The 25,962-nt window shown below is 44.9% G+C and overlaps 1 protein-coding gene across 4 annotated transcripts; it reads right to left on the reverse strand.

Moving 5' to 3' along the window:
- Positions 1-1,698: 1,698 nt before the first annotated feature.
- On the reverse strand, positions 1,699-25,641 carry LOC128301611 (striatin). 4 transcript variants are annotated; one of them, XM_053038183.1, is made up of 7 exons: positions 25,571-25,641; positions 21,704-22,751; positions 5,633-5,834; positions 5,321-5,548; positions 5,000-5,179; positions 4,664-4,717; positions 1,699-4,036 (listed from the first exon to the last, which is right to left on the reverse strand). In XM_053038183.1, the coding sequence occupies exons 2-7, from the start codon at positions 22,055-22,057 to the stop codon at positions 2,889-2,891; spliced, it is 2,166 nt and encodes a 721-aa protein (XP_052894143.1). In that variant the 5' UTR covers positions 22,058-22,751; positions 25,571-25,641; the 3' UTR covers positions 1,699-2,888. The 4 variants fall into 4 exon arrangements, with proteins under 4 accessions (XP_052894143.1, XP_052894142.1, XP_052894141.1 ...); XM_053038182.1 differs by having other exon boundaries at positions 5,000-5,221; XM_053038181.1 differs by having other exon boundaries at positions 4,601-4,717; positions 5,000-5,221.
- Between the last annotated feature and the right edge of the window lie 321 nt (positions 25,642-25,962).

Here is a 25,962-nt window from a genome sequence, read left to right on the forward strand (position 1 = left end):
CGAACGATTGAAATCATAATTACTCTACACTTTATTAATAAATCAAAATCTTTAACAACATATTTCCGTTTTCTTTGCTCATGTGTTTGTGTGTGTGTGTGTTTTGGGGGGATGGGGTCGTCGTGGGGGGGAGGGGGGGGGGGGGCGGAGGGAGGAGAGTTGAGTAAAATAAATACAATTTTCATATCATATCGTATGCGTATTCGCACGCGCGCGCGCGACATTAAATTTGTTTGTCCAGCGCGATCGCGCTCTAGCGGTTGAATGTGTGGTTGTTTAATTGCTTCTACTAACACACACGACTACAGCGGTTCGTCCCTTTCGTCCGCGTTCCCTGCGTCCATGGTTATGCATGGCGCCGCTTGTATACACATCTGATTGCAATGTGTCCTTCAAATGTCGATGCTAATTTGCTGGGCACCTCGTTACTAATATTATCTTAAACCGTGTTGTTAGGTGTCGTGTTTTGCTAGGATTTTTGTCACGAGTTTGGAAACGGATGAGGTGCAGATATTACCAGCAAATCGGGCAACCGTGTGAGGGTGGTGGCTCCATTTGTAAGTAGACGCATGTTTTTGCTTGTTTTCCTTACCATCGATCCTCATCATAACTACGAATCGAACGGGGTAGTAATCTGTGTTCAATATGATATACTTGCATGACTTCTATTTTTTGTTATATATAGATATATCTAACGCACATTCCGATCCGATTATGCCTAATTGGATAAAGATTAAATCTTCTCGTTAGGACTTTTGTCAGCGATTCGCTAATGAATATCTTGCAAGCACGCAATAAAACACGATGGGAGCAGGAGCATTGTTTGAATTTTCTTCTTAAACGTGTCATGTTTTTTTTCTTCTACGCAGTTAAATACGGCCCAGTATCTTATGCTTATCCACTTCCAATCGCAGCCTGTGTCGAACGAAATATCAAATCAATCAGCATTGTTGCAGTGCCTGCACCTGTGTGTTTCTCTTTGCCCTTCTCGTTACTCTAACAATTCTAGTGCAAAATGGTTATCATGTACGCTTCCGTTGGTTTGTTTGTGGTGTGAAACTTTTTTTGCGATCCATTTTACCGTGCCATGGTTGTACTGGGAGGAGGGTACCTGAATTTGCTCTCTTCTTGCACGTTTCCCTCGGTGCACATCATATCAATCGCTTGCTAGTTTTACCTTCGATTCCGGCACCGGTGTATTGTTCATTATCCTCCTTCGTATTGTTAGCCCTTCGATTCATCATTTGTTTGCGTCCGTTTTGTTGATTATATTTTGTTTAGTCTAACTGTCGCTTGTATGAGAGTGTGTATGTTGTCGCGCGAAAGTGCAGTTGAAACTGAGCTTTGCATAGAAACTAATTAGAAAGGAGAGTTAACTAAAACTTGTTCTCAGTTGCATGTACACTAAACGATGATCCTCATGCCAGTTATATTGTTCACCTTTGCTTAATACAACAAAACAAAATTTGTAAAACCTACAACCAAAAGCCAATGAACATTAAACTGATGCAATGAAATCCGGCACCCATAACAAACTGTACGGATTTGTGTACTGATCAATTAATAAACATACGAAAAGATTCAGGGAGTACGAGAGTACGCGTAGGTTCCGTTTGACTTTGTCGGAAATATTCGGGAGAAAGGTTGCGACATCTTCACATGCCTCCCCCTTTTTCTGTACACAGTACGCATTATCGATTGTTTAGTGTTGTTCTTTGTATATTTGTATTACTTGTGTTCTTCCCGTGTGTGTATGTGTACGTGTGTGTGTGTGTGCGGCGTATCGATATTATCGGAATCGATTTTTTTTTCGACAAAAGGTTGCTATCATGCGACACTCCGGGGCGATCACAAATAGTGAAGACGAGAAAAAAAGACAACCCAAGTCGACCTAGTTGGGCTTAAACCTCTCCGGAGTAGGCCGTACCCTACATTTTGAGAATGGTCTGTTCAGTCAGGACTCGATGGGAGTCGTCAACTATGTCGACTCCTAGAGCGTTACAGAGACGATGCAAATCATGCCCATCATGCCCATCTGGAGTCCCAATGGGAAAAGGAGTCAAAAGCTTCATCTACCACCAGAAATCAGGCGAGAAGCAGTATAAAATGTCTGATGTGCCAACAGTTGCTTCTGTGTCGAAGCCATTATTCGATGAAGACGCCGGCCCGTCAGTGGGCCATGGTCAGTGGGAAGACCATGGCGTTGAATAAACAGAGAGATTATAGCAAAGATTTGAAGATTGAGTTTTAAAGAAAATCTACATCCTTCTACAAGCGCCTACGGACTAACAACTCCTCAAGCCTCACCACCTATGCCGGATGGCCCGTTAGGACATTTACGTCAGCGAGAGTAGGCCGTACCCTACATGAACTAATAGAGCATAATTCATATCGAATAGCACTTGTTTTTCCGATGTGTTATTTCGATTCCGTCCTTCCTTACGTCTGCAACTCCCGTGCCATCTCCATCCACGTGTCTGATTCTCAAAAACCATTTGCCGCTCATCTATCATTCCATACTCGGCTTCCGCTATCTTTTCGATACTATTTAACATCGTTGGAACTACCGATATACGCTTTTGTGTCCACACAACGTTGTTATAGGAGTGTTAGTGATTTGTTTGCTTCGAACGTCAGTTGTCGCATTTGGGATAAAACAAACAATTGTCAGTGTAAAGAACTATAGCAGAATTATGATTTAAAAACTAAACATACACACACACATACTTATGCGACCGCACTGATAAGGGCGCTAGTCTCATAACGCATTTCTTAACCTTGATTTCACCGCCCTTCGTTTCGTTAACAAAGCCTCGCGTACGTACACGCACACACAACACACTAACATACAAGTCACGCTGCTCACGTGTCACGTGTCGGTGAGGATATTAAACGAACACCTTCGCTATGGCGTCAGCGCCGGCACTGGCAATGAACGGTTTCGAGGGATGAAAGGCGACGTCCAGTATGCTTTCGTCGAACTTTTTCCGATGCGCCGTAATTTCCTGTACGCACGTTTTGTTGTCCATGTGCCAGAGCCGGATCGAGCAATCGTGCGAACCAGATAGCAGGTACAGTCCGTGCGCATCGATCGCCAAACTGGTGACCGCATCTAGATGGGCCACCATTGAGTGCACTAGCGAACCGGTACCGTTGTCCCAGAACCGGATGTGACGATCCTCGTGCGCCGTAATGGTGACCGGCAGCGTCGGATGGCTGATCACCTTGTTGATGTGTTTGCCGAGATTGCCGGTCATCTCCTGGCTGGCCTCTAGTTTCACCACCTGCTTGCCCGTCTCAGTGTCGTAGATGATGCAGTGTGTGCTGCTGTACGCGACCACGATACGGTCGATCTGATCCTTCACAAAGTCCACCGACGTCGGTATACCCTCCGTCTCGGACGTGAAGGTGGTACTGTTGGTGGGGATCTTGCCGGACGGTGACCACAGCTTAACGGTACCGTCCGCCGAACAGGACACGAGCGTGTTCTTCGCATGATTCACGGCCAACCCCCAGACGGCATCCGTGTGTCCATCGATTGTGCAACGCATCACCTCCGGATCGTAGCTATCGTACGGATCGATGTTGGAGCTCGGCAGATTCCAGCAGTTGATCGCACCGTCTAGCCCACCCGAATAGCACTGCTCGCCGGTTGCCGACATTGCGAGACACAGCACCGGCCCGTTATGCGAGCGGAACGTGTACAGGGGTTCCACGTCGAGACTAGCAGACTTTTTCGCTGGCACAGTTTTCTGTAGATTCCACAGCTTCAGCGTGTGGTCCTCAGAGGCAGTTATCAGGACCGGTTCCTGTGGGTGGAAAGCCAACGCCCGCACGCCGTCAAAGTGTGAACGAAGCGTGTACTTGGCGTTCCACGTCTTGCGGTATGGCTCCTTCGAGTTGGACACATCGTACGCCGACTCCGTCTCGTTGTTTACCGTCAGCTGAGCCAGCTCGCCGAGTGACGAATCCACCTCCTCATCGTTGCCTATGCCCGGTATCGTCGGATGGCGTGGCATTCCAGTTTTATTGTATCCTGTAGAGACAAAGTAACACAAGATCGAACGTGAATAATAAGTACCAGAATTTCGGGTTCGCTTTCCTTGATTTGAATGATTTTGTTCCTGACATATTTGTGACGATCGTAGAAGATGATCAGTATGTTGAGGTGTCTATTGTGACGATCAAATGCTCCTTCCGTATGGTGGTATGAAGTATAACAACAGTAAAAAAAACACGTAACGTAACTAAAGATGTTACAATTCGATAAAAATAGTGTAGAAAAATATCAATATGAGTCCTAATAAGCAATTTATTCGACAAACCAAACGAATAAACTTAAGTAAGCATAAAGCATCCATTGCAAGAACTTATCACGTTGTTCGTTAATGAAATCAAAAGCTAAATAAAGTATCACATAACTTCAACATCCACACAATCCCCTTTCAAGCTCGTAGCATGCACGAAAAGCTCCGTCTCAACGTCTTGAGATTTGATGAACGATATAAACAGAGCATAAAAGCAACATATGTCCTTTTTATCAGCAAACGTATAACCGAGCCGTTCCCGTCCACCGCTTCCCCAAGGCAATCTCACTCACCAACATAAAGATCATCTCCGGCGACCCCGATTTTGTTACTGTCCTCCATAATAACATCCTCACCTTCTGTTAATGGATTCAACTCATTGATTACTTCATCCGCTTCTGCATCCATATCTGATACACATCCAAACAGTAAAGGCATTCATACCAAGGTAGAATATAAACGACCGAACGAAGATAATTACGAGAGCCCAGAAGAAGAAAAAGATTAAAGAAGACAATTTAGTACGAACAATTTGGAGTACAAACAAACGGTAGTGTTGCCTCACACCACACGCACACACTGCCATATACGCTCTGGGGGGAGGGATCATTGTGATGCGTAAAAGAGGATTTCCACGCAACCCGCCCGGTGATGGTGGTGGTAGTGCATAACAACACCTCATTCTAACTCACCGTCATTCAAAGTGTTTCCTTTGGCTTTCCGTTTGGTCGTTTTCATGTCCGTATCGTCGCTGTCCCCGACGACGAGGTCTATCTCGTCCGACACATCATCGTCGTCCGACATCTCCACGTCCTCCCGGGCCAGGAACTCAAAGTTCGCGATGACCGCCGCCTCCGAGTCCAGTATCATCGCTTCAGTTACAGAGGATGGTTTTTTAGCCGGCGTTCGGCGTCCTGTGGGCATAATTTACCATACAGTTAATATGCGCAAGCGACCGGGCATGTTTGCCTGTTTTTTTTTTGTTTTTGCGATGCCACCATTTACGACGTTACCTTGCGATTCGCTGGCCCGCTTGTTCGATTCCGTCCCGCCGTTTACGTTCGGATTGACGTTTTCCTCCTGCTCGCTGTTATTGTTCAACCCTAGCAGCGAGCGCACCCGGTTCGAGCGTATATCTAGTATTGTATCGGTATAGCCAATCTCCTGCAAATACTGACGCAACAGCTGCCTACCCTGCCGCCAAGTTATGTTCGACACGGAACTGTAAGGTACCTCCGGATCTGCAGCGAAAATACAATACGTTAATAGTTAATTACTGTTTTGCCACCGTTTCCTGCGGTGCGTAAATGGTGCGCGCTACATACCGGGAGCTACTTCTGTTCCAATACCCGGCTCATCCGTTGGTGGTTTGATATCGTTCATTGGTGGATCGACGCCGTACTTTAATCGATGAAATTTAGCACGTTCCTGTTTAAGTGCATACTCTAACATCTTAATGCGCCGGATCAGATCGGATTTGAGGGATTCCTGACCCTTCCGTTCGCCCACCAGCACTGCAATTTTTGCCTAAACGAGAAAAATGACAAATAAAACGATTAATATAGTGAAATAGAAACAACTTAAAGTGGTTAACCATTGGCACTGGTTTGCGCTTTACACTTTTCGGTCGAAAAGTCAATTTTGTATAAGAGTGTAGTGTTGTGCATAATAAATCAGAACGAATAAATGAGTTAAATATTGCTGATGAGTGAGTTAATTTGAATCTCTGCTGAACAACAAAACTCACACGTGAGTTGAATAGAAGAGAGAAGTGAATCTTATTGTGAGAGAGAAGTGAATTAGTGAGTTCAATGAGAAAGCTTTTCACGGCGACTAGCAACTCCCTCACGAGCAACTCTTAGAAGAGTGAGTTAAAGCGTTCAGTCTTAATTTATTGTAACTCAGCTCTCTTCAGTATCGAGTTTTTGTTCCCATCACTAATAAGAACATACATACGATCTACTACGATCTTGATTTAAGGGAGAAAACAACCTGTGGTGCGTAACGGGAACGAACGATTTAAGCGTCAGCGAACACATGTCACACACTGTATCTGCTTTTACGGCAATTATATCCGTGGGTATTTTCTCTTTCGATATCTGCCGTCTTATTGTCTTCCCATTTCTCCAACTCACTCTTCTGAAGGGCGAGGGTCTCATTGGGGGTTGTTGCAAAACAAAACTAGCATGTGAGAAAACATCGTACGGATGGTGAGAATAAAACGATGTTATACAGATCGTCGTAACAAAACGATCGCAAACATTATACGGAACAAAACGAGATCGCAGTGCTTTGCTGTATGAGATATCATTTTCAAATAACATATTTCTATTTGTTTTGAAGCTAATTCTTTTGATTTCACATTCTGAAACACAAACAAAACGTTTCATCCAGCACAAGCCTGTTACTGCATTGATACTCTGTTCGTACATATCCTGCTAGTAACAGCGCTGAGGGTGATCTCTTCTTCTACAATGTGTCACAGCAGCAAGGACACACAACGCAGAAGAACAGCCAAAGTATACAGCTACCACCCACATGGTCATATCACGAAACTATAATTTTTTTTGGTCAGTGTTTTCTGCCCCGGACAGGATGCAACGGAGGACGGGGGGAGAAAAAAAGTTCCACTTTCGATTGGTCCACGCCGTGTGGAGCTATTTCCATCCCAACAGTGGGGGAAATGGGGACCCACTTCCCAGCCACGGCTACTCGCAAATCCCATTTGTGGTGGGATTTTTCGTTCCGTTTTTGTATATCCTTTGCCAGAGCGTGTTGGTCCACACATCCACAATCGAGAGTATGGGCAATATATCTATTTATTACGATAATTAAATTTCAGTTCCATTATACACACACAACATGTGGAGAAGAACGTTGTGTGGTGAGCGCGATATGAACGTTTTTATGTGGTGCCTGTTTTTAGAAACCCCATTTCCATCAGCGGCCAGTTATGATGTCCCAACATAAATGGCCGAACAAGCTACATGGTGGTGATGATGGTGAAGTAACATTTTATCATGATCTTTATACATTTTATGCTTTATATAAGTGTCCATACGCTACAGTATTACGTGGGCACAGTTCACACCCTTCCTTACAACAATGTTTCATTTCCGCCATACACAAGAGCGACGTAACGGCAACACAGCCCCCAGTGTCCGTACAGATCCTTGTTGCAGAACTGCTTCGAACTTCTTCCTTATTGCGAACGGACACAACCAAAAAGCTCTCATTCGCTGCACAATTCCGTTTGCACAATTTGCACACACCGAGGGAAACAACAACCATAACACAATTCGGTCACTGCCACTTCACTAGTTCGGGCTGCAAAACACAAACAAAAGCTCCCCGGTAGTTCTACAACAACGCGCACAACAAACAATGGTACCGACAGCAAACAAATAACCAGTGATAGTTCCACCTTTTACCATCAAACACTGAAGCGCCACAGCGCTGAAGAGCGATAGCATTGTGTGCGCATCGGAGCCCATTAACAGGGTAGTAGCCCACCCTGTGGGTGGTGGGAGGACTTGAGCACCATTGAATGGGGGGGCACGGAACGGCGAAGAAAATTGGTGGAGGACGGAGGGCAGCCGATATACAGCCCCAACTTCCAACACACACACACTTTCGCTCGGGGATGCGTTGCTTTGGCCCGCGCCTGGCGCTTGCCGCGACAAACAATAACACAACCAGCTGTTTTGTAGTTTTGCTCTGCCTTTATCTCTCTCCTGTTTTTTTTCTGCGTTTGTTTCTATTATTTATATACGCCACTTCTCGGGGGTAGTAGCAGAGCAGGCAAGCACAATTGTGCAGAAACTGACAGACGATTTGGCCGGAACCTGGCAGTGACAGCATTAAAGAGAAGCTTTTACTATACGAACTGATACGGCTTGTTCTTGGGATTGTTCTGCTAGAGACGGGGTCGTCGTTGATTCAACAACAGGTTCTCTATATGTTCCTCAAGGGTACTCCCAATGCGCCAGAATCGGTCGGTAACGTATAAAGATTGTTCAAAAAATCCTTTATATAAAAACCTGATTTACATAGGCAACAGATCAAGGCGAGTTCAAGCCCAATATTATAAAGCAATGGATTTACTGTTTCTCTAGAGGTGGTTAAGTCAAGGTACGCATTTCATTTCTTTTCCTTCGAAATCTTTGACTCACGTATTGCAATTTCTGTACTCCACACACCCCGAAACCGAAAGACGTACTTTCGCCGAACGGTCGCTGATATGAAGGCAGGCCAAATAATAGCCTGATTGGTGATAAAATTGCACCAGATAAAACGGATAACTGCCCTAAAAGAAACCTGCCGTATGTCGAATCGCCGCCCCCCAAAAAGGAAACGCCAATAACGCAGGATTTGGCGCACGGCACAAACAAAAACCGTCGTAACACTTCAACCGTGATGATGCTGCGCCGCTTCGAGCTGCAAGTGAGTGAAACTTTTCCATCGGAACACATAGCACGACGATCGATGGCTCTGTGCATAAGTAGATGATGTAGTACCAGTCCGGAACCAGGAGACATTTGCGTTTGTGCTAATCGTTTTGCAGAGGGGACTTACTTCTACAAACAAACCAAAACCAAAAAAGATGAATCTCCCTTTGTGAGTTCATTATTTGTTTTGACGTTTCTGTTTGCCCACTCATGGCGTGTGGCGCAGGGAGTTTTTCCTCACGCACAGTCAAAGCGCACCGTCAGTCAGTGCGTTCGCGTACATCGAACCTGTGTGTTCCTCCCGCTCGAAAGTAAGCTCGGCACTCGGCACCCCGCAATTTACCCGCGCGCCGGGGTGAAATTCGTTTTCGTTACAGGATCGATATCTAATGATGAAGAGTTGATTGCAGTTCGCGGCGGGGTTAGCTAATAATCGTATGCGTTACGTCGGAATTGTCTGTCCGCCCCTATCGTTACAGGCACATACGATTGATATGTGGATGCGGTCTTTGATTGTCTCTCGGTGCCGACGCATGTGTGCTATGATTTCTCTTTCTTGGCGACTTCGGTGTGGTTTTGAGGTTGGGGCTTGAGAGGCAAAAATTACACAAATAACCAACGAGCTACGATTCATCGACTTTGATGATTTGATTCGACTTTGAAAGTCACAGCGCCACAAATTATTGAAAAGAATCGTTTTATTTCTTATGTTTTATTTCCGGAACCGGTTTGGTTTGAATCGCTTGGATCTCCGTTGAGATTTAACCTGATTAAAGATCGTTTCTACGAAATCGATTCTGATTCCGGAAATCGGAATCGATTCCGAGTTCCGCCCACTAATTTGAAGTTTATTTCTCGTAACACAGCTCGAAACTATCTGAAACAATTTTGAAAGTTATGGTTCTAGGTGCTAATGTCCAGTAATGTTGGGATTAAAGTAAAATTCTACATACATAATCATCAAATAAGTATTAGAGAAAAATCTTGGAAACTCTTTCGATGTCTTCAACTGAAACAAACCTCAATTCTTTAAAAATTAAATCAAGAGCTTACTAATCAAACCAACATAAATATACATTGAAGGAACCTTTATAGACTTCCTAAACACCACATAATAAGTATCGCATTTTCGTAACAATTATTAATGTAACAATGTGTAAAAACAGAAAACTGTTTCGTGCAGTAGATTTGCAACAAATTTGCATACATTTCCGTATGATAGCAGTGACAACACACTTACCGCGCCACTTGAACTGCTATAGTTCTCGGTCCGATCCCACGGTAATTACTACTCATTGGATGTCATCAAAACAAATCGCCACCACTGTTTAAGGCGGCGGAATTGGCGGTGGTGGTGTTTGGCGACGCCGTCGAAAAAGTGGACGATTTGCTTTCTATCCATCACCTTCATTCCGAAACACCGCAACATGTTAACATGCTCGACGGTTGGGGGGGAGGAGATTGGTGTGGTGGATCCGTCTCAACTTCGAACCTCTTGTAACCCCGTGTGTGTGTGCCGATGGTCACGTTGGGTCATGACCATGATATTGAAAAGCGAGTGCTGCACTAGCGTGTGCTAATCGTTGACGGTGCACCTACACAACCCCTACTCCCGGCGGCAGTGGTCCCCCGCTTGACGCTAATGATCGGAGCGCGCACATTGCAACATCATACCAAAAGGGATGCAAAAATTGAGGGACGATTTCGGGAGCAGATGGGGATGCAACTCGGCGGAAAGCGGGAAGTAGTCGCCCACACACCGTCACCGTTACCGGACACAACGAGACAAGGAACAGAGTTTCATCGCCGCTATAGAAAGCGATCCCTTCCCTGTGGCGGATACCGAGACCCAACGAAGTGGCTGTGTGTATGTTTGAAAGGCGCAACGGGAGAAATTGAATTGGTTTTATAATTTTAGACACACAATCGAGAACGTTTGAAGGTGTGTGTGTGTGTGTGTGTGTGTGTGTGTGTGTGTGTGTGTGTGTGTGTGTGTGTGTGTGTGTGTGTGTGTGTGTGTGTGTGTGTGTGTGTGTGTTGTGGTGATGCTGCTACATGCAACACGCGAGCATCTCCCGTTGCAGAACCGGCACAACATAGGGCGGGGATGGGTGGCATGCGCTTCACAGTCCCCTCCCCTTGTCTGCTGCATGTGAAATGCGTTTATTTATAAAAATAAATAATTTTCACCGCTTGCGATGCCTCCGTAAATTAACTCCGGGCTAGAAGAAACATCCACACATCGCCCATTGCTCTGCTCGTGGTGTTGTATAAGCGTTGTGGTGGCGAAGGTGTATATGCGGAAGTGGATACAAACAAACGCGTGGTAGCAAAATTTGGAAGACCGAAGGGGGCCCCGTATAGGAGGACGAAGCACGATTTAGTAGCATCCTGCAATCGGGGGCAGGTTTATGGGGAAGCAGTGTAAACTACATGTAAATGGGTTGCAGTTGATTAAAGTACCGCTCAACCTTAGTACAATGAGTCACCACGAAAACGTGACACAAAGGTAAGGAAAATTGCGTAAAATGAGACAAAATGTTCAGGGAGCTGAGAGAGGTACAGTGCGTAACATAACAATACGAACACTTGTTTGTGTGAGAACAAGAAATACAAAATATAACTACATACATTAATCGATGTTCTAGTAAGTTCTGAGTTCTGAACATTTTTGTATGATTATCAATACTTTTACAAACAGTTTTACATATTTTTTTCGGGAGGTTTGCACACACCATGTGCAACAAGTTGGTGGAGAGTGGTGATCTCTGATATGTCATATTATCAGGATTTTATTGCATTTTTATTTTTTTTTATGAAAATGATGGATAAACAACACTTCAAAAATGTTCATACATAACTACACCCTCTGCCCGTAATGCCTCTACTTCTACTAGGACTAGAACAACCACCACCACCAGAATGGCATTTTAATCTACCACTTCTCGTTTTCTTCTACAGTTACGGTATGCACTGTACAAAAAAAATAATAGTAAATTAATAATTTTGCGCACAGAAAAAGAACATAACAAAAAAACTTCCAACAGCTACGCGGTAGTTTCATTATTCGATTAGATCGACCCAAAACCCAGCAAAGAATAACCTGCGACCTGTTTGGAAGTCTTGCAGCAAATGTGATTGATTTAGGTACCTCCGGGTGTCCTAGCGCAAAAGTCATAAGTGAACAGAAATTATAAAACAAACACACACATTCCAATCGTTTTTTCATACCCGCCCGCCAGTGACCCGCTCTTTACCCATAAAATAAACATTAAACACACATTTCTGTCCGGATTTTGCTTGCTTGGCTCACCCACCACTGCCTTCTTTCCTACCAGCGCGCGCACCAGCCAGCCATGTTTTCGCTGCCTTTCTTGCAAAAGCAAACACACACGCACGCAAACGTTCCCCAACAGTGTGTTATGTCTGTGGAACTTTTTCCAATTGAATTGTGGCCCCGCTGGTCTGCGGGGAGGGGTGGAATACCATGTGGCAGATACATGTGCGATACTCATCTCGGTGAGCGCAAACCATTCACCGTACACCGATACACCGGGGTACATTTATTATCAAAGCATATGTTAAAGGTCACGGTCGGGAGGTCACCTTCTAATAAGAGCAGAAGAATTTGGGATTTTAGGAGCAAAAAAAAAAAAATTGGCCCGTTCGGTTCGATTGCCATTCTTGTTTTCAAAAATAAACAAATTATACAAATTTGGTTTCAATACTAGAACGATTAAGCACTTAAACTAGAGTGAAAAATGGAAATTCTTTCACGATTGCAAATTTTTGAGAAAATATTTCGATTTCGGCCCCTGGACATTGGGGTGAATGCGCATACCGAGCATTATGTAAGGGCGGGGGGATGTTGTTGTTTGATGAAATGTTTCCTGGAAAAAGGGTACAACATTGCGATCCGTCCCTCAAAGCAAAAGGGCGGCGGCCGATGATAAAACGCGGCGGCGCGGCCCGCCGACTCCAACAATTTTGGGGTAACACATTCTGCGAATGATTGATTTGCGATCCATTTTACATCCTACGCGAAAGGGCTGGTTGTTTTTATTTTGTGCATCCCCATCCCTTCAACTTCAAAACTGAGATTTAACCAACGATAGCTGGTCCCCGGATTGTACAGTTAAAGGATCAGGTCGTTCAGCTGCCCGGATAGCAGTGATGCTGTCGGGAGCGAAGACATACACCGATAGAGTCACAGGTGTTGACTGACTGGCTGGCTGGCTGGCCACAGAAAGAACGCACTTCGCTACAGGGAAGCGAAAAATGAAATATGATCATCAAACAACACCACACGCCGTTTTCCCCATCGTTGTTTACTCCACTGCCAGCAGCCAGTTCGAACAAGGTGGTGGATGATGATGCACCGTTCCAAGTTCTAAATTTATGATGTTTAGATGCCGGCCACTAAAGCGACACACACACGCACACGCACACACGTCCCGCTAAGTTCCCCCCCTCTCCCGTAGCTATTTTTGCGTTTCATACACTTTGGCCATCTTCTGTCCCCTCACAGTGGAATTAATTTATTCAAATTGTGCAACGAAGAGAGAAAATTAATGCACGGCAAAATTAATTGGGCATGTAATTATGAAGAGCAGCGCCATATAGGGGATTGGTCGGTAACTAATTTTTCTCCTATCAAATTTATACCCACAGTATCTTACTCCTTTTTTTCCTTTGGTTGACTAAAATTTCCACTGTTTTATCTAACCATTTGCTGCCACCAGCGCCACCACCACTTATCTGATGCGGTGAGAGTTGTTGCCTTGAAGCGAACGAGGAAATTTAAGGAACCGAAAAGTGGAAGAATCTAATGGCAATATGCGGTTGGACCCAAGCAAAGATTATTCAAATGCGTTGCTAGTTAAAGGTGTGGAAATTTCCACCAGAAAGACAACGAAAACGTATCGAAAGTCCCGTCGAAACAAACTATTCATAGGAAGGGCACAAGGAACTTTTCTAACGGTGGGACCAGCACAGAAGTTGTGTATCATGAGCCTCACAACCTCCAACAGGAACAGAAACAGGATCCACCGGATTAGACAAAGGCAAATTTAGAAATTCATCCAAAAATATGCCACGAATCATAACTGAAACCGAGCCCAAAACCCAACTTTAAAGACACATTTATGTGTAAGAATTCGTTCTGCTTTACTAACGGTGGGACCAACTCAGAATCTACGAACTCAGGGACTTCGAGCTTTACAAATCTCGTTGATTCGAATCAAAATGTAATGACTACATGTAATACGATATAACCGTAATTTGGACAGAAAACGACCGCAGATTTTGAACGGACATACGAAAAGTTGATAGTTTCACATAACAATAATTGGCCACAATCGGCCGAGTACAGCCGGGTTAAGGTGACCTTTCACCGTTTGGAGAAGGAAATGTCTTCAAACGAATGTGGATTGTACACTAGATTAAGTTACCTTTAGTTCTAACCAATACGGCCTGGCCGTTCTTCTTGAATAAAAAAAAATGGCCACAATAAAAAAAATCCCTCCGCCAATGAATTTTTATCTGTCCGCATCTCAGTGGGAATTCGTTTCAATCGTGCAGATTGCAATTAAAATTGAATAAAACAACCCTATTGGGAGATATAATTACGACCAATACTGACAATTTCTTCAGCACTAGAACATAATTAAGGATCGTTTCAACGAGTTCTCCCCGGGTACACGGGCCGCTCGCTTCGATGCACGCACATAAGAAGAGATTCAGATCTTGTTTAATGTAGCACAAACAGCATCTTTTGCCTGCCTGTAAACATTAGACCACACCCGGTTCATTTCAGTTGCCACATACAAACTCCAGGTATTTATGGGCACGAAGATCATGGGTTGGCGCGTGTAGGATTGCCAACAAAGACGTTCCGCTTCCTCTCCGGTTGCACCAAAGGGGTGCCGGAGCTCCTAATATTAAGGGTGTGTCGTACAAGCACTTCAACTGCTTACACAGAGAAAGGATGCGGCCAAAGGGGGGTTTGGTGGATTGGGCAGCAAAAACCTGGTGAAAAACTTCACAGCATACACACACAACAAAACGGTTCCAAAATCACATGCACCGTGTGTACGGGTGTCAAACAACAAAAGGTTCCCCTCGGAATGCTCGGGTAGCAAATAGTAATTATAGAACAGCCGCTCGAACGATCATTGCGTTTGCTTATTTTATCCAGCTAAATCACGCAAAGATGAATTGTGAGCTGATGGCTGATGGGCCAAAAGCGCGATGGAAATGTCAAATTCTTGGAAGCAAAGCATAAAGATGGTGATTTTATGAGTTCCACCGCTACTTTACACCAGCTAAACCATCTGTTGTCGTCTTGGTTCTGACGTAGTGTAAATCAATTAAAGAGGCGTATGACAGAAAACCTTTTTTAAAGAATGATTCAGAAGATAAAATCGTGATTATAAAAATTTAGAACTCGAATGCAATAAGTTTTTAGAATAAACTATATTTCTTTTTTAGTTTACATAGTGTACTAAAAATAGATTTGAACTAAAAAGAAACCTTAGTCCTACTTGCACACATTTCTGTTTACCATTCGATGGTAGGAACTCGTATTCATGGTACTTAGAGTGCCTCATCGACACTGCCCTTATTAATAAGGCACGGCGGTGGCGGCGAGGTCGATGATTCGTGAAAATATTACATTTACATGCGATCGATTCCGACCGCGACTCGTGTTCGTGTTCCGGCGAACGTAAAATGTGCCAACGATTTTTTTCTTCCGTGCTCTCCCTTTCTTCTTTGACCACACGAGTAGTGATGGGCAAAATCGGATAATTGACAAAAAAAAACAGGAGCTGGTTCCAAACGGTTCCAAAAATTGTCGGAACCAGTTCCAGAAGGGAGGTGCAATCAGAACAGTCGGAACCGTTTCGAACCACCTGGAATCGCTCGGAACCATCCGGAATCGTTCGGAACCATCGAAACCGTCGGATTCACCCGGAACGGTTGGACTTATTCGGAACTGTCGGAATCGAATGGTGGTTAGAAAGAGGTGGAAAGGGAAGAGGAAGAAGAGGGGAGGGTTAATCAGTCAGTTCAACTCGTTCGGTCAGTCATTACCAAGTCCAGTCTAAAAAAAAAATCTGTGGGTCAGTACAAATAAGCGGAACTGGCGGTTCTTTTTTCCGGATTCGAAATCACACTAGCCGGAACCGGATCGGAACCGAGGGAGCGCTCCACCGAACCCATCACTAGTGACGTTAGCTTCATTTTATAACCAACAGGAAAAATAGTTTCTATGAATTTGAGAAACAGCGATGGTAATGGCGACTTGACTTGCGGTAGAAGAAAATACCATTTTCATTACTCATTTTTCCTCCCCAAGCATAACCCACCCAGGGCACAAGCGCAAAGTAAAGCATAGAAATACAAATTTCAAAAGACCCTGGTTTCATACAAAAAAAAACATTGATTTTACACGGTTCGACACCTTTCGATTATGTTTGCCTCCCCCGATCGTACTCTTCCCGGCTCCCCTTCGAGATTGTGATATCGGAACCGAACGGTCTTCTCCTGCCGAACCATCAACGGATGTCATTCCAATGCGGAGCAGTGGGAAACGCATTCGGAAATGCAAAAAAAGAAACCATTTCCCCTTCGGCAATCGGTTGGATGTCGGGTGAACTTTTATTTACTGACTACGTTCACAAATCTCACAAATTATTCCAACATTCCATGCGCATAGAACGTTGCGAACATCATCGTAGTATCATTTTGGGTTCGGAAGCTTCGCTTTCTACTGCAGCAATGGCAATGGTGGTGGGTGGTCACCGCGCACGTAAAGAACGAGCATTGAAAACGATGTAAGCAGCTCGACAAGGGATTGCACACGTTTCACGTCCCGGGTCCCTTTCGGTGGCCTTTCGCTGGTGGTACGCAGCAGAAAGGATAACCCCCCACCACCACCACCGGACCCAGGCAGGTCATTTAATCCACACACACAAAAAGGAAACCACCACCGCGGAGGAGCATTCAGAAAAAAAGAAACCTCTTTGTTTCCGCTTCGTTTCGCGATTGCATCACAGGACGGAGCGCGGTTGTTCTACAGGCGATCAAGGAAGAAGTAAAAACAAATCCATTTGTCCAAGGGGCCTAATGGGGACCGGCACAGCAGCAGCAGTTGGGGTTATTAGCACACAACCTCGCTAATGAGATTTTCGCTCGAAACAGTCACCCCTCCGCCATTAGAGACCGTGAGTGAGCTGGGCCCGGCAGAGCAGGAGCTATTTTAAGGAGTTTAAGTTGTCCATGTTTTCTAAGCGAACGGTGGTGCGGCGGCAACGGTGGCGGTCCTCTATGAGTTTTGAACGGGTTTGCTTCAACAAAAAACGCCGCACGCCCACCCTCTTCTAACCCATCCATCCGTCCGCGCTGGCCACGCTGACAAGTGGCCGCCAGGATTGGTAAGAAAATTGCACATTGTGTTTTCACCTTTCTCGGGGGAAGGGAAGCGGATGATGTGCGGAGGATAGCACCGCACACCGAAGGGCACTACAGTGGGACCAAGGTAGAGCATTCTTTGGCCCTCTCGCCATTGCAAGCAACATGCCACAGCAACCAGTTCCCATCAGAAGCTTGCATCTGATACAAATCATTTCAAGGCTCATTTCTTGCTGCTCGACGAGTATCAAATGTTAACTACGAGAAACGGGCTCTGAATATCTTTGTCCCACATCCGAGTACGGTACCGGGTGACGAAGGACACAATATCCCTCGCCGCATCGACTATCTCAAAAACGGGATCCTTTTTAATTGGATTTCATCGATAGTAGGAGCGTGCATGTAGGTCATTCCGCAAGGGTACATATGGACAGGGTACTGTGTAATACGTGATGTTTCTTTGATAATTCAGCACGATACGGTTATGTTATGCGGTTGTTAGGCATCTAATTTATTAATGAACGAAGCACATCATTACGGAATGAGTATCTATGCAGAAGGCTTGTTAACCACAATAACAATGGGCAGGTTACGATTTGTTTAACAATAAAATATTGCGTTTGGGCAACCAGACAGAACATATCATCAAACCCATATACTATATTGCTTAATGCTTATTTATTCGTATTGAATTTTGAGAGCTTCAACACTCTTCAGATCATCATGAACCTTGGGCGATCCATTATTCATGAGAGACTCAAGACCTTTCAAAAGATAATGAGCGATTCAAGAATCATCAATAATCCATTAAAAATTCAAGAATCTTCAGAGAATCAGGAATCTTAAGATAGTCAAGAACCTTCAGAGACTCATGGCACTTTATAAGTTCAAAAATCCATTAGAAATTTAAGAATCCTCTGAAATTCATGAGAAATTGAAGAATCTTCAATGATTCTGCAGAGAAAAATAATTTTACAGAGATAATAATAAAATAGAAAAAATTACGAGGCATTATCCGTCTTAAACGTTGTCAAATATCCCTCCATCAACTATGTCAAACATCAATTGTTAGCTAGTTCCATGTAATTAAAAAAAACTGGTGGCTAAATTAGAATGGTTCACCCCCAATTTGATTATCGAAGGTTCACCCATTCATCTAATAAATTGTAAAAATTGACAACTACATAAATGAGTTTTGTTTCCGTTCAGCTTGTAACATTACTTAATACAGTAATGCTCTCCATCAACATAACACTCATTTAATATGCCCGGTGTGTTCTAACTGCGCCATTTGTTGGCGGGCCTCTGGCGGGTGGAGCTCTGCATATGGTTGGACGATGAACAAAAGGGCATTTATATCAATATACATCACAGCAAAGGCACTGTTGATCGTTACGTGACGAGTGTGGCCGCTTGTAATAGTACTGTGATAAGCGCTGCCAGATAACGGGCAACAGCGAAATGCGACACTTTGCAACATGTGTAGACCCAGACCCAGACAAGCATTTGTACAACACAACGACGCAAAAAAAGCCCTCGTCACAAATACCGTGTGCCGTGAAACGCCGCCTGCATTAGTCAGTGGTCACAGTACCAACTGCAACAACAACAACAGCAACAACAGCAAATGCAGCCTTGAATGACCTTGTGAGATTTACCCGCTGTGCTTACTTACAATCCCATAAGGAACAGGGAGGCGGACAAATCTGTGTGTGTGTGTGTGTTTGTGTTTTCCAGCCCTAACATGCATTGTGTTGCGGCAGGGCTCTCCCCAACGTTGCAGAAGAGCTTATCGAGGATTATCGATCGGCCGCGGTTGATTTGGCTCGTTTGAAATACACAACATCTCGCCATATCACTCCTTCCTTCCGCCGTGCTGGAGGATTGTCATTACGACGATGTAACTAATCCGTCCGGTGCCTCGTTAGCACAGAACAAATAAGCATACATTTCACACCCATTCGGGGTTTCTCAACAAAGCACCACGCCTCAACCACTGCACCAACAGCACACATCAATCGATCCCATATTTTCCCCAGCAATTCGATTAGCCAATCAGTTGAGTGGTCACCGAAGAATTTGTTTGCTTTCAATGCTAATTTGCATCGGTTTTTAACAACGTTTAATCGTCTCCGGAGAGAACAGGGCCACCAGTTTCGTGTGCTTCCAGTTTCGGGGGGAGCAGCAATACAACAATGGTCACGAAAAGCTTCGCGCTGCGGTAATTAAAACTGACAATCACGCAAAATATGTGATCCTTCTACGGCGCCGTGGAAGTCGTCATCATCCATGGCGCGACCTGAGCTTGCAGGAAGGCGAGAATGAGAATAGGAAAAGTGAGGGTGAGAGCAAGTAGCAAAGCGCTTGTACGAGTCCCAGAATCAGATAAACACCGTATAACCGCAGAGTTACACGATATGGTTCATGGTTTTTATCATCTTGTTATGCCAGTTTTCTGGAACTATCTGGCAACATTTTGGGGAAGAAAATCTCAACCGTACCATAAGAGGCATGTTTTCTTGTGCCGTATGGAGCGCGCTGATGGTGTTCAAAACCGAGGCCACAACAAAAAAAATCCTGGATTATAACCGAATCGCCTGAATCGTTGCACAACCATGATCCGTGATGTGCAGGAGGTGTAACACCGCTCGAAACTGTTGATCAACATACACATCTGTTTTACAGCAGACGGACAGACCGAAGGGGAAGCTCATGCGCTTGCGATAAGTTGAGTTTGAAGCTTGAAATGTTAACTACAACGGGTAATTTCCATTCGCATCTTTAAAATTTATGGAAATTATGACCTCTCTCAACCTCATTTTGTGCAGAGGATGTGTTTTCGTACTGTTGAGTAGGTCTCAGCATCACACAAAGGCGAATACAACAGGTGTATCTTTGCACGAGTAATGTGCTCATAACGCTCTATACACCTTTAGCGTAACAGGGGCCTCGACACACGTTTTGTTTAATGCTATTAATATTAAAACACTTTCCCCAACAGCGCAAAGTTGAAGCTAAGTTTTTCATTACATCCATAAGCTTTAGCGCCAACGCAAAGAATTGTCCCGGTTCCCAATTTCTGCACGTAACAATCCCACCCTAACCGTGTGGTCGCAAGGAATGCAACAAAAGCGCGCACCACAGAAAACGCTAACGGCAAACGGCAAAATATTCAAACCCTGAGATGGCGTAAGCAACGACGTCGCCACTGTTCTTTAAGCCATATATCCGGTGTGCAGCGGGCTTCACCAACCAACACGGGGATGGCGAAGGGAGGGTTCTTGATGGCATACTTCCGGCATTCAAAGTTTAATTTCACCTGCCGGAGGGCGGCAAAAAGGGATAAACTTTGGGGCCCATGGAATCTTCGCTTTTGTTAGCGATTTCCTCCATTCGGTATTTTGGACTTAAAGGCAGGACTCCATCCATCCATCCACTCCCGCGCGATGAAGCTCACACGCCAATCGCAATCCACTTGAAGGTGTAGCGAGGAAAAAAAAAAGAAAAGTGTTTTGCGTTTTAAAATCCCAGCTTTGGTAATCACTTTCAGTGTGCGTCGTGTGTGCACAGACTGTACTGACTACCGAAGTGGAGTCTGTCTGGATTTGGTGCCGTCCGTCTGCCCGTCTAGCTTTCTCTCCGGTTTCGCTCCATTTGCGTATCTTGCGTAGCAAACGTGCAAACACCTAGCGGCTAGAGCCAGTCCATTTCGGTTTAGTTGGATTCCAGTCGTAATTTAAGAGCTTTTAACCACTTTCAGATGCAAATAGAGATACTTTTCTTCTGTACCGTTGGCTGCCGAAACAACAAGCACTGGGATTGAATATTGTTCTATGATTAAGATTGCGTATTGTAACATGCAATACTATACATAACAGGTGAGTTGGACTAATATCACCAAAAACCCAAGCCGGTTCCTAACATGTGTTATCATAGAATCCGTGGAACCATCCAGAGTCCGTCGAAATCGCAGTCGGCCGAAATCCGAGGGTATGGGGCCTTTAACATTCTATTGATTCTCTCCAGCGGTTCTGACGACTCCAGTGTGTTCGTACAAATCCGGACAGAACTAGCGATTCCTTCTTGGAGTTATGTCTGGCTTATTGGACGTATTTTTACCACGTAACCGGATAGTCAGATAGAACTGTAGATGCACTCGAAAGAACCCATCACTACACGGCAGCCCTTTTGAAGGCCTTTCATCAGGCATTGCAGAGAAAACATAATCCATCAAAATGAACTAAAATATGAAAAGAAATCATTAATCAAATATTCATCATATGCATTATTAATGTAGATTTCGGTCCACAATGTCCTTTGAACAGTGTCAATCCATTAAAAATATCATCAGTAGCATAAATAATCGTGAGTGTTGTAATGAGTTGTTGATAGTAGACAATTCGACCAGATATCATTCGCCGATGCCCTTAATTATGTCTAAAACACTTCGAAATTAAACGATATCATGTAAAGCCCACAATTGCGGGACAACCAGAGCCGGTTTAGTAAAGGGTAAAATTTTCTGGCCATTCTTACCTGTAGCTCTGCCCGATCCACGTCCCATTGCGATCGCTCGAGCTCGAACCGTGCCCACTCGTGCTGGATGAAGTGCAGTATGCCGGGGATCGAGTACTGGGTCGGCGTTTTGTTGTTCTGATCGTCGCAGTTCCCGGCACCGGACATACCACCGCCGGCCGCTCCACCCTTACCTACCAGCCCGCTGCCGGCACCACTGTTGCTCATGTCACCAAGCCCGCCGGTTCCACCGCCCTGGCCGCTGCCCGCACCGCCACCAATACCACCCAGCTGGCCAACTGCACTTCCGCCACCGTTCTGGTGACCGAGCGAACTGTTGTCATCCATTCTATCTTCGATACGATTAATTCTCATGACATGTCCACCATTCACCGGAGAAGCAAAACGAAATGATTCCAACTACGGACGCACGCACGCACGCTAGAGAGGTCTCACACAACGCACACGCAACGCTTCTCACCGAATTCTTTACACGCACCGAATTCTTGTGAAGAAGAAGGAGGGAATAGTTATGGGGTTTTCTTAAGCAAAACAATAATTATTCACCAATAAGCACAATTCATCCGTGAAAAACACACAATTTCATGCGGCTGAAACTTCACTCTCTCTCACGCTCTCGTGCTCACTCCACAACTACACAACTGGCCCTTCAACTCTATTGCTCTAATCTGCACGCATAATGTGACATTCGAACACACTGGGTTACAAAACTACACACGTACGCTCTAGCACACGCGTACACTCATCAACCTTTGCTAGGCGAGAGAGAAAAAAAAAACAAGTGTTCTGCCACTTCTCACGCGTTCGCACGTATTACGTGAATATCGTCACAACGGGGATCACTTTTACACGTGCATTCTGCACAAAAGGACAACACAGCACACATACGCGCACACACACGAACGCACGATTGAAAATTTTCGTCTACGTGTTCAGCAATCGGAAGAAGGTGCCTTTCTGCAACTTCCTTTATCCCCGAGGGGGGAGATGCCGGTCACACACACGCGCCGATTTCACGCTTTCCACTACAGCTCACTGTCACGATCGCCTGTAAAAGGATAATTAAAATAAAAGTTACACACAAAATATTGTATCAATAACAATTCTCGATATAATGGAAAAATACGAATAACTGGAGTGTCTGTACGGGCATGGGTGGATAGTTGGGAAACTGTTGTTTTATGGCAACCATTCATATTCGTTTTCTTCCTTTCCACACGGCCTACGCTGTTGTGATAGTCACCACCTGATACACTACTACTAACACACACGTGCGTAACGTCGCGTAACACGTAACGCTTCGATAGTACAAATCACGCACCTCTTACGCACTGACAAAATTTTACGTGGAAAAAGTAGATAACAGAAGAAGAAAACCTATTCGCAACCCACACAACGAGAAAGAGAGAGGCAGAAACAGCACAACCTTGAGTGAAGAGCTACAAACACACATACACTTATGCGCTCCATCATCAAACACGCTTTTCCTTTCACAACTTCATTCCGACAACAGAGCTAGCAAGCAAAAAAACAGAAATAAATTCGATTACATATTGACTCTAGCTGCCTGGAAAAACCTTGTGACATATTGGATTGCTATAGAAAAAAAGCACACATTAGCAGAGAAAGGTGTATAGTATTGATTAGCGCGACACACACGATGGTGGTAAAGCGTGCAGAAAAGTAGGCGATCAACAGTGGAAACCACCCCTCCGATGGGGTGTCACTCGCTCTCGCCTCAAATCCTTCTAGGGGTAAACTCGACTGCTTCGCCTGCACCAAAGTGTGAAGAAGCCGTTCAGTATGTTCCAAATTGATATGACAAGCTCTCGCGACACCATCACCAGAAGGGAACTATTCGGCCTCTTTTTCTCGTCTAATGCGTATGATTTTATGGTCCATTTTAGATCCGGTTTTCTGGGAGCGACAAAAGCTTAAGACTTTCTTTTCAAGTTGACGTTGAACGGGTTAGAATTACTCCACAAAACTGAAAAGTGATTGGGCACTGCAAATATTGCTGCTCCTCTCCTTCCAACAGTGATACAAATATTAATCCTCACAATGTTACAATCGTTGTTTTGCACCCATGGGGAGGCGTAGACGCCTACTCGCAGAAAAGCCGACAGCGGTTGCTCTGATTGCGAATTTCACGCTATAATACGCGACTGAGTTCAGCTGCACTCACATACATCCACAGCACAGCAAACACACACGCTACACTGGACTGTGGCATCGTAAGGAAACGGTTTCGGCGTGTGTGTCGTGTGTGCTCATTGTGATTACACAATGCCCTGTGGTTTCTCGTCGTCACGCATGAGGAGGATGACGTTTCTACGAAACATTTAGAAATTAACTCAATAATAAACTGTGGATCTAGTCGGAGGAACATACCAACGCATTGCACCGAGGGATGTATGTGCTCTCTGAGGGGATGGGGTGTGTAAAAGTAATCCTCCATGCGCGAAAGCATTGACTCCATTCATTAATTTGCTGCAAGCGAGCAATATAACTAATGTTCCGACTCCACTCCACTCTGCTCTGGATCATCGTCGGGAATTCGTTTGTCATTCATGAGATGAAAAAAAAATACACCGTCAGCTTCAGAGCTTGCAATTCTTGACATACCAATAGTAGAGAAATCGTTGCATCCTAATCCTATCGCTAGAAAATCGCGAAGTGTCCAAGAATAAAATTCATCCCCTTACATACTCAGGAAGAATGCATTCACAAGATCGGTTTTTGCCCAGATTTACACACCGAGCAGTGGTTTGATGAGGGTTTTATGTGTGACCACCGAAAAAAAAACCAGATTGACGCACACACAAACACACACTTAACCAACACCAACTCGCGGCGGATCCTCGCGCGCTCCTCAGAACACCACCGCGCTCGTCGCGCTCATGCCAAACGGATGCGATGAGATAGCGCCACGGTGTCAACCGTGAAACTGAGCCGTGAACAATCGAGGGCAAAAAGAAAGGAAAAACACAAAGGCGTGTGTTTCAATTCGCTTCCTCGCGCGAGTTCGGAACATCGAGGAATACACTCTGCCCCAACGAGTGTGTATGTGTGTCTATGTTCGGGCCCTTTAGGGAGCCGCGTTCTACACACGCACATACACACACACACAGACAGCGAGGCATGTACGGCGTAGCGGGTTGCTACGATTGGAGCGCTGCAATCCCTCAACACCCGATCTTAGGGGTTGCAATTCTGCACAACTCTTTATGCGCTCGGTTCGCTCATTCATGGTACTCTGCGATCAAAGTTCAAGTGTATCTGGCAGCAGATGCTACTGAGGCTCCGAATTGATCGATTGAATCCAGCAATGACTTCCGTAGTTGGGATAGGAGCTTTTTTGCTCTTCCTTCCAATCCGACCAGAGGAATCGGGAGTTGTAGAAGATATCAGCTTGGGAGGGGGTGACTTCTCTTCATGACACATCCACACATTACTCTACCCACCACATCACACTCGTTTTCACTTAATATACCGTAAATCTGAATAATTCCTTTTTCTTCTTCTTCTACGCACCCTTCAACACCCTCCGCCTGAACACAGGGTGACACTCCCCGTGTAATCATACACCCATTTTTCTCAACCCCTAGTACCACCTTCTACGGGAAGAACACGGCGAAAGGAAATTGCGGAAGATGACCGAAATGAAGAAAAAAACGCCACATCGGTTTTCACAAAGCAGCACACCCTCTACCGTAAATCCATTGCTCCAACATTTGGGTCCATCGCGAAAGGTACCACACACAACTTTTCCACGCCTTTTCTTACACTGGCAGACAACAGATAGGATAAAATTTTCCACACCGCACAAACTCGGGTGCACGTTTACTACCAAAAGTGCAAACCGACCTTTTTTCCCCACTAGATCAGCCTTTTTTCTCCGATTTTAACTCGCTCTGCTCTATTGATGGAACTTCTTTTCCGTACGGATTTTCCTGTTTCGAGCAAACTGGCTACTGGGTTCACCAACACCACCATCGTCTAGGTGCTACATGGGATAGCGGTTGTCACCAACACCATCACCGGACCGAGCGAATTTGGTGCTGTCGCGAGTGAAGCTCGACAGTGTGTGAGCGAGACAGAACCGTGCGGCAAAAAGTGTGCGAGCAAAAGAGAACGATGGTGACGATTTTTGAACGGGGCGAAATTTATGGCGAACTGACAGCTGCGTGCAGCAATGGCGAGTTGGAATAAAAAATTATGCTACGAAATTATTCTCGTTTTTTCATGTATGCCTTCTT

This window comes from Anopheles moucheti, chromosome 3 (genome assembly GCF_943734755.1).
Source record: "Anopheles moucheti chromosome 3, idAnoMoucSN_F20_07, whole genome shotgun sequence".
In the NCBI taxonomy this organism is placed as follows: Eukaryota; Metazoa; Arthropoda; class Insecta; order Diptera; family Culicidae; genus Anopheles; species Anopheles moucheti.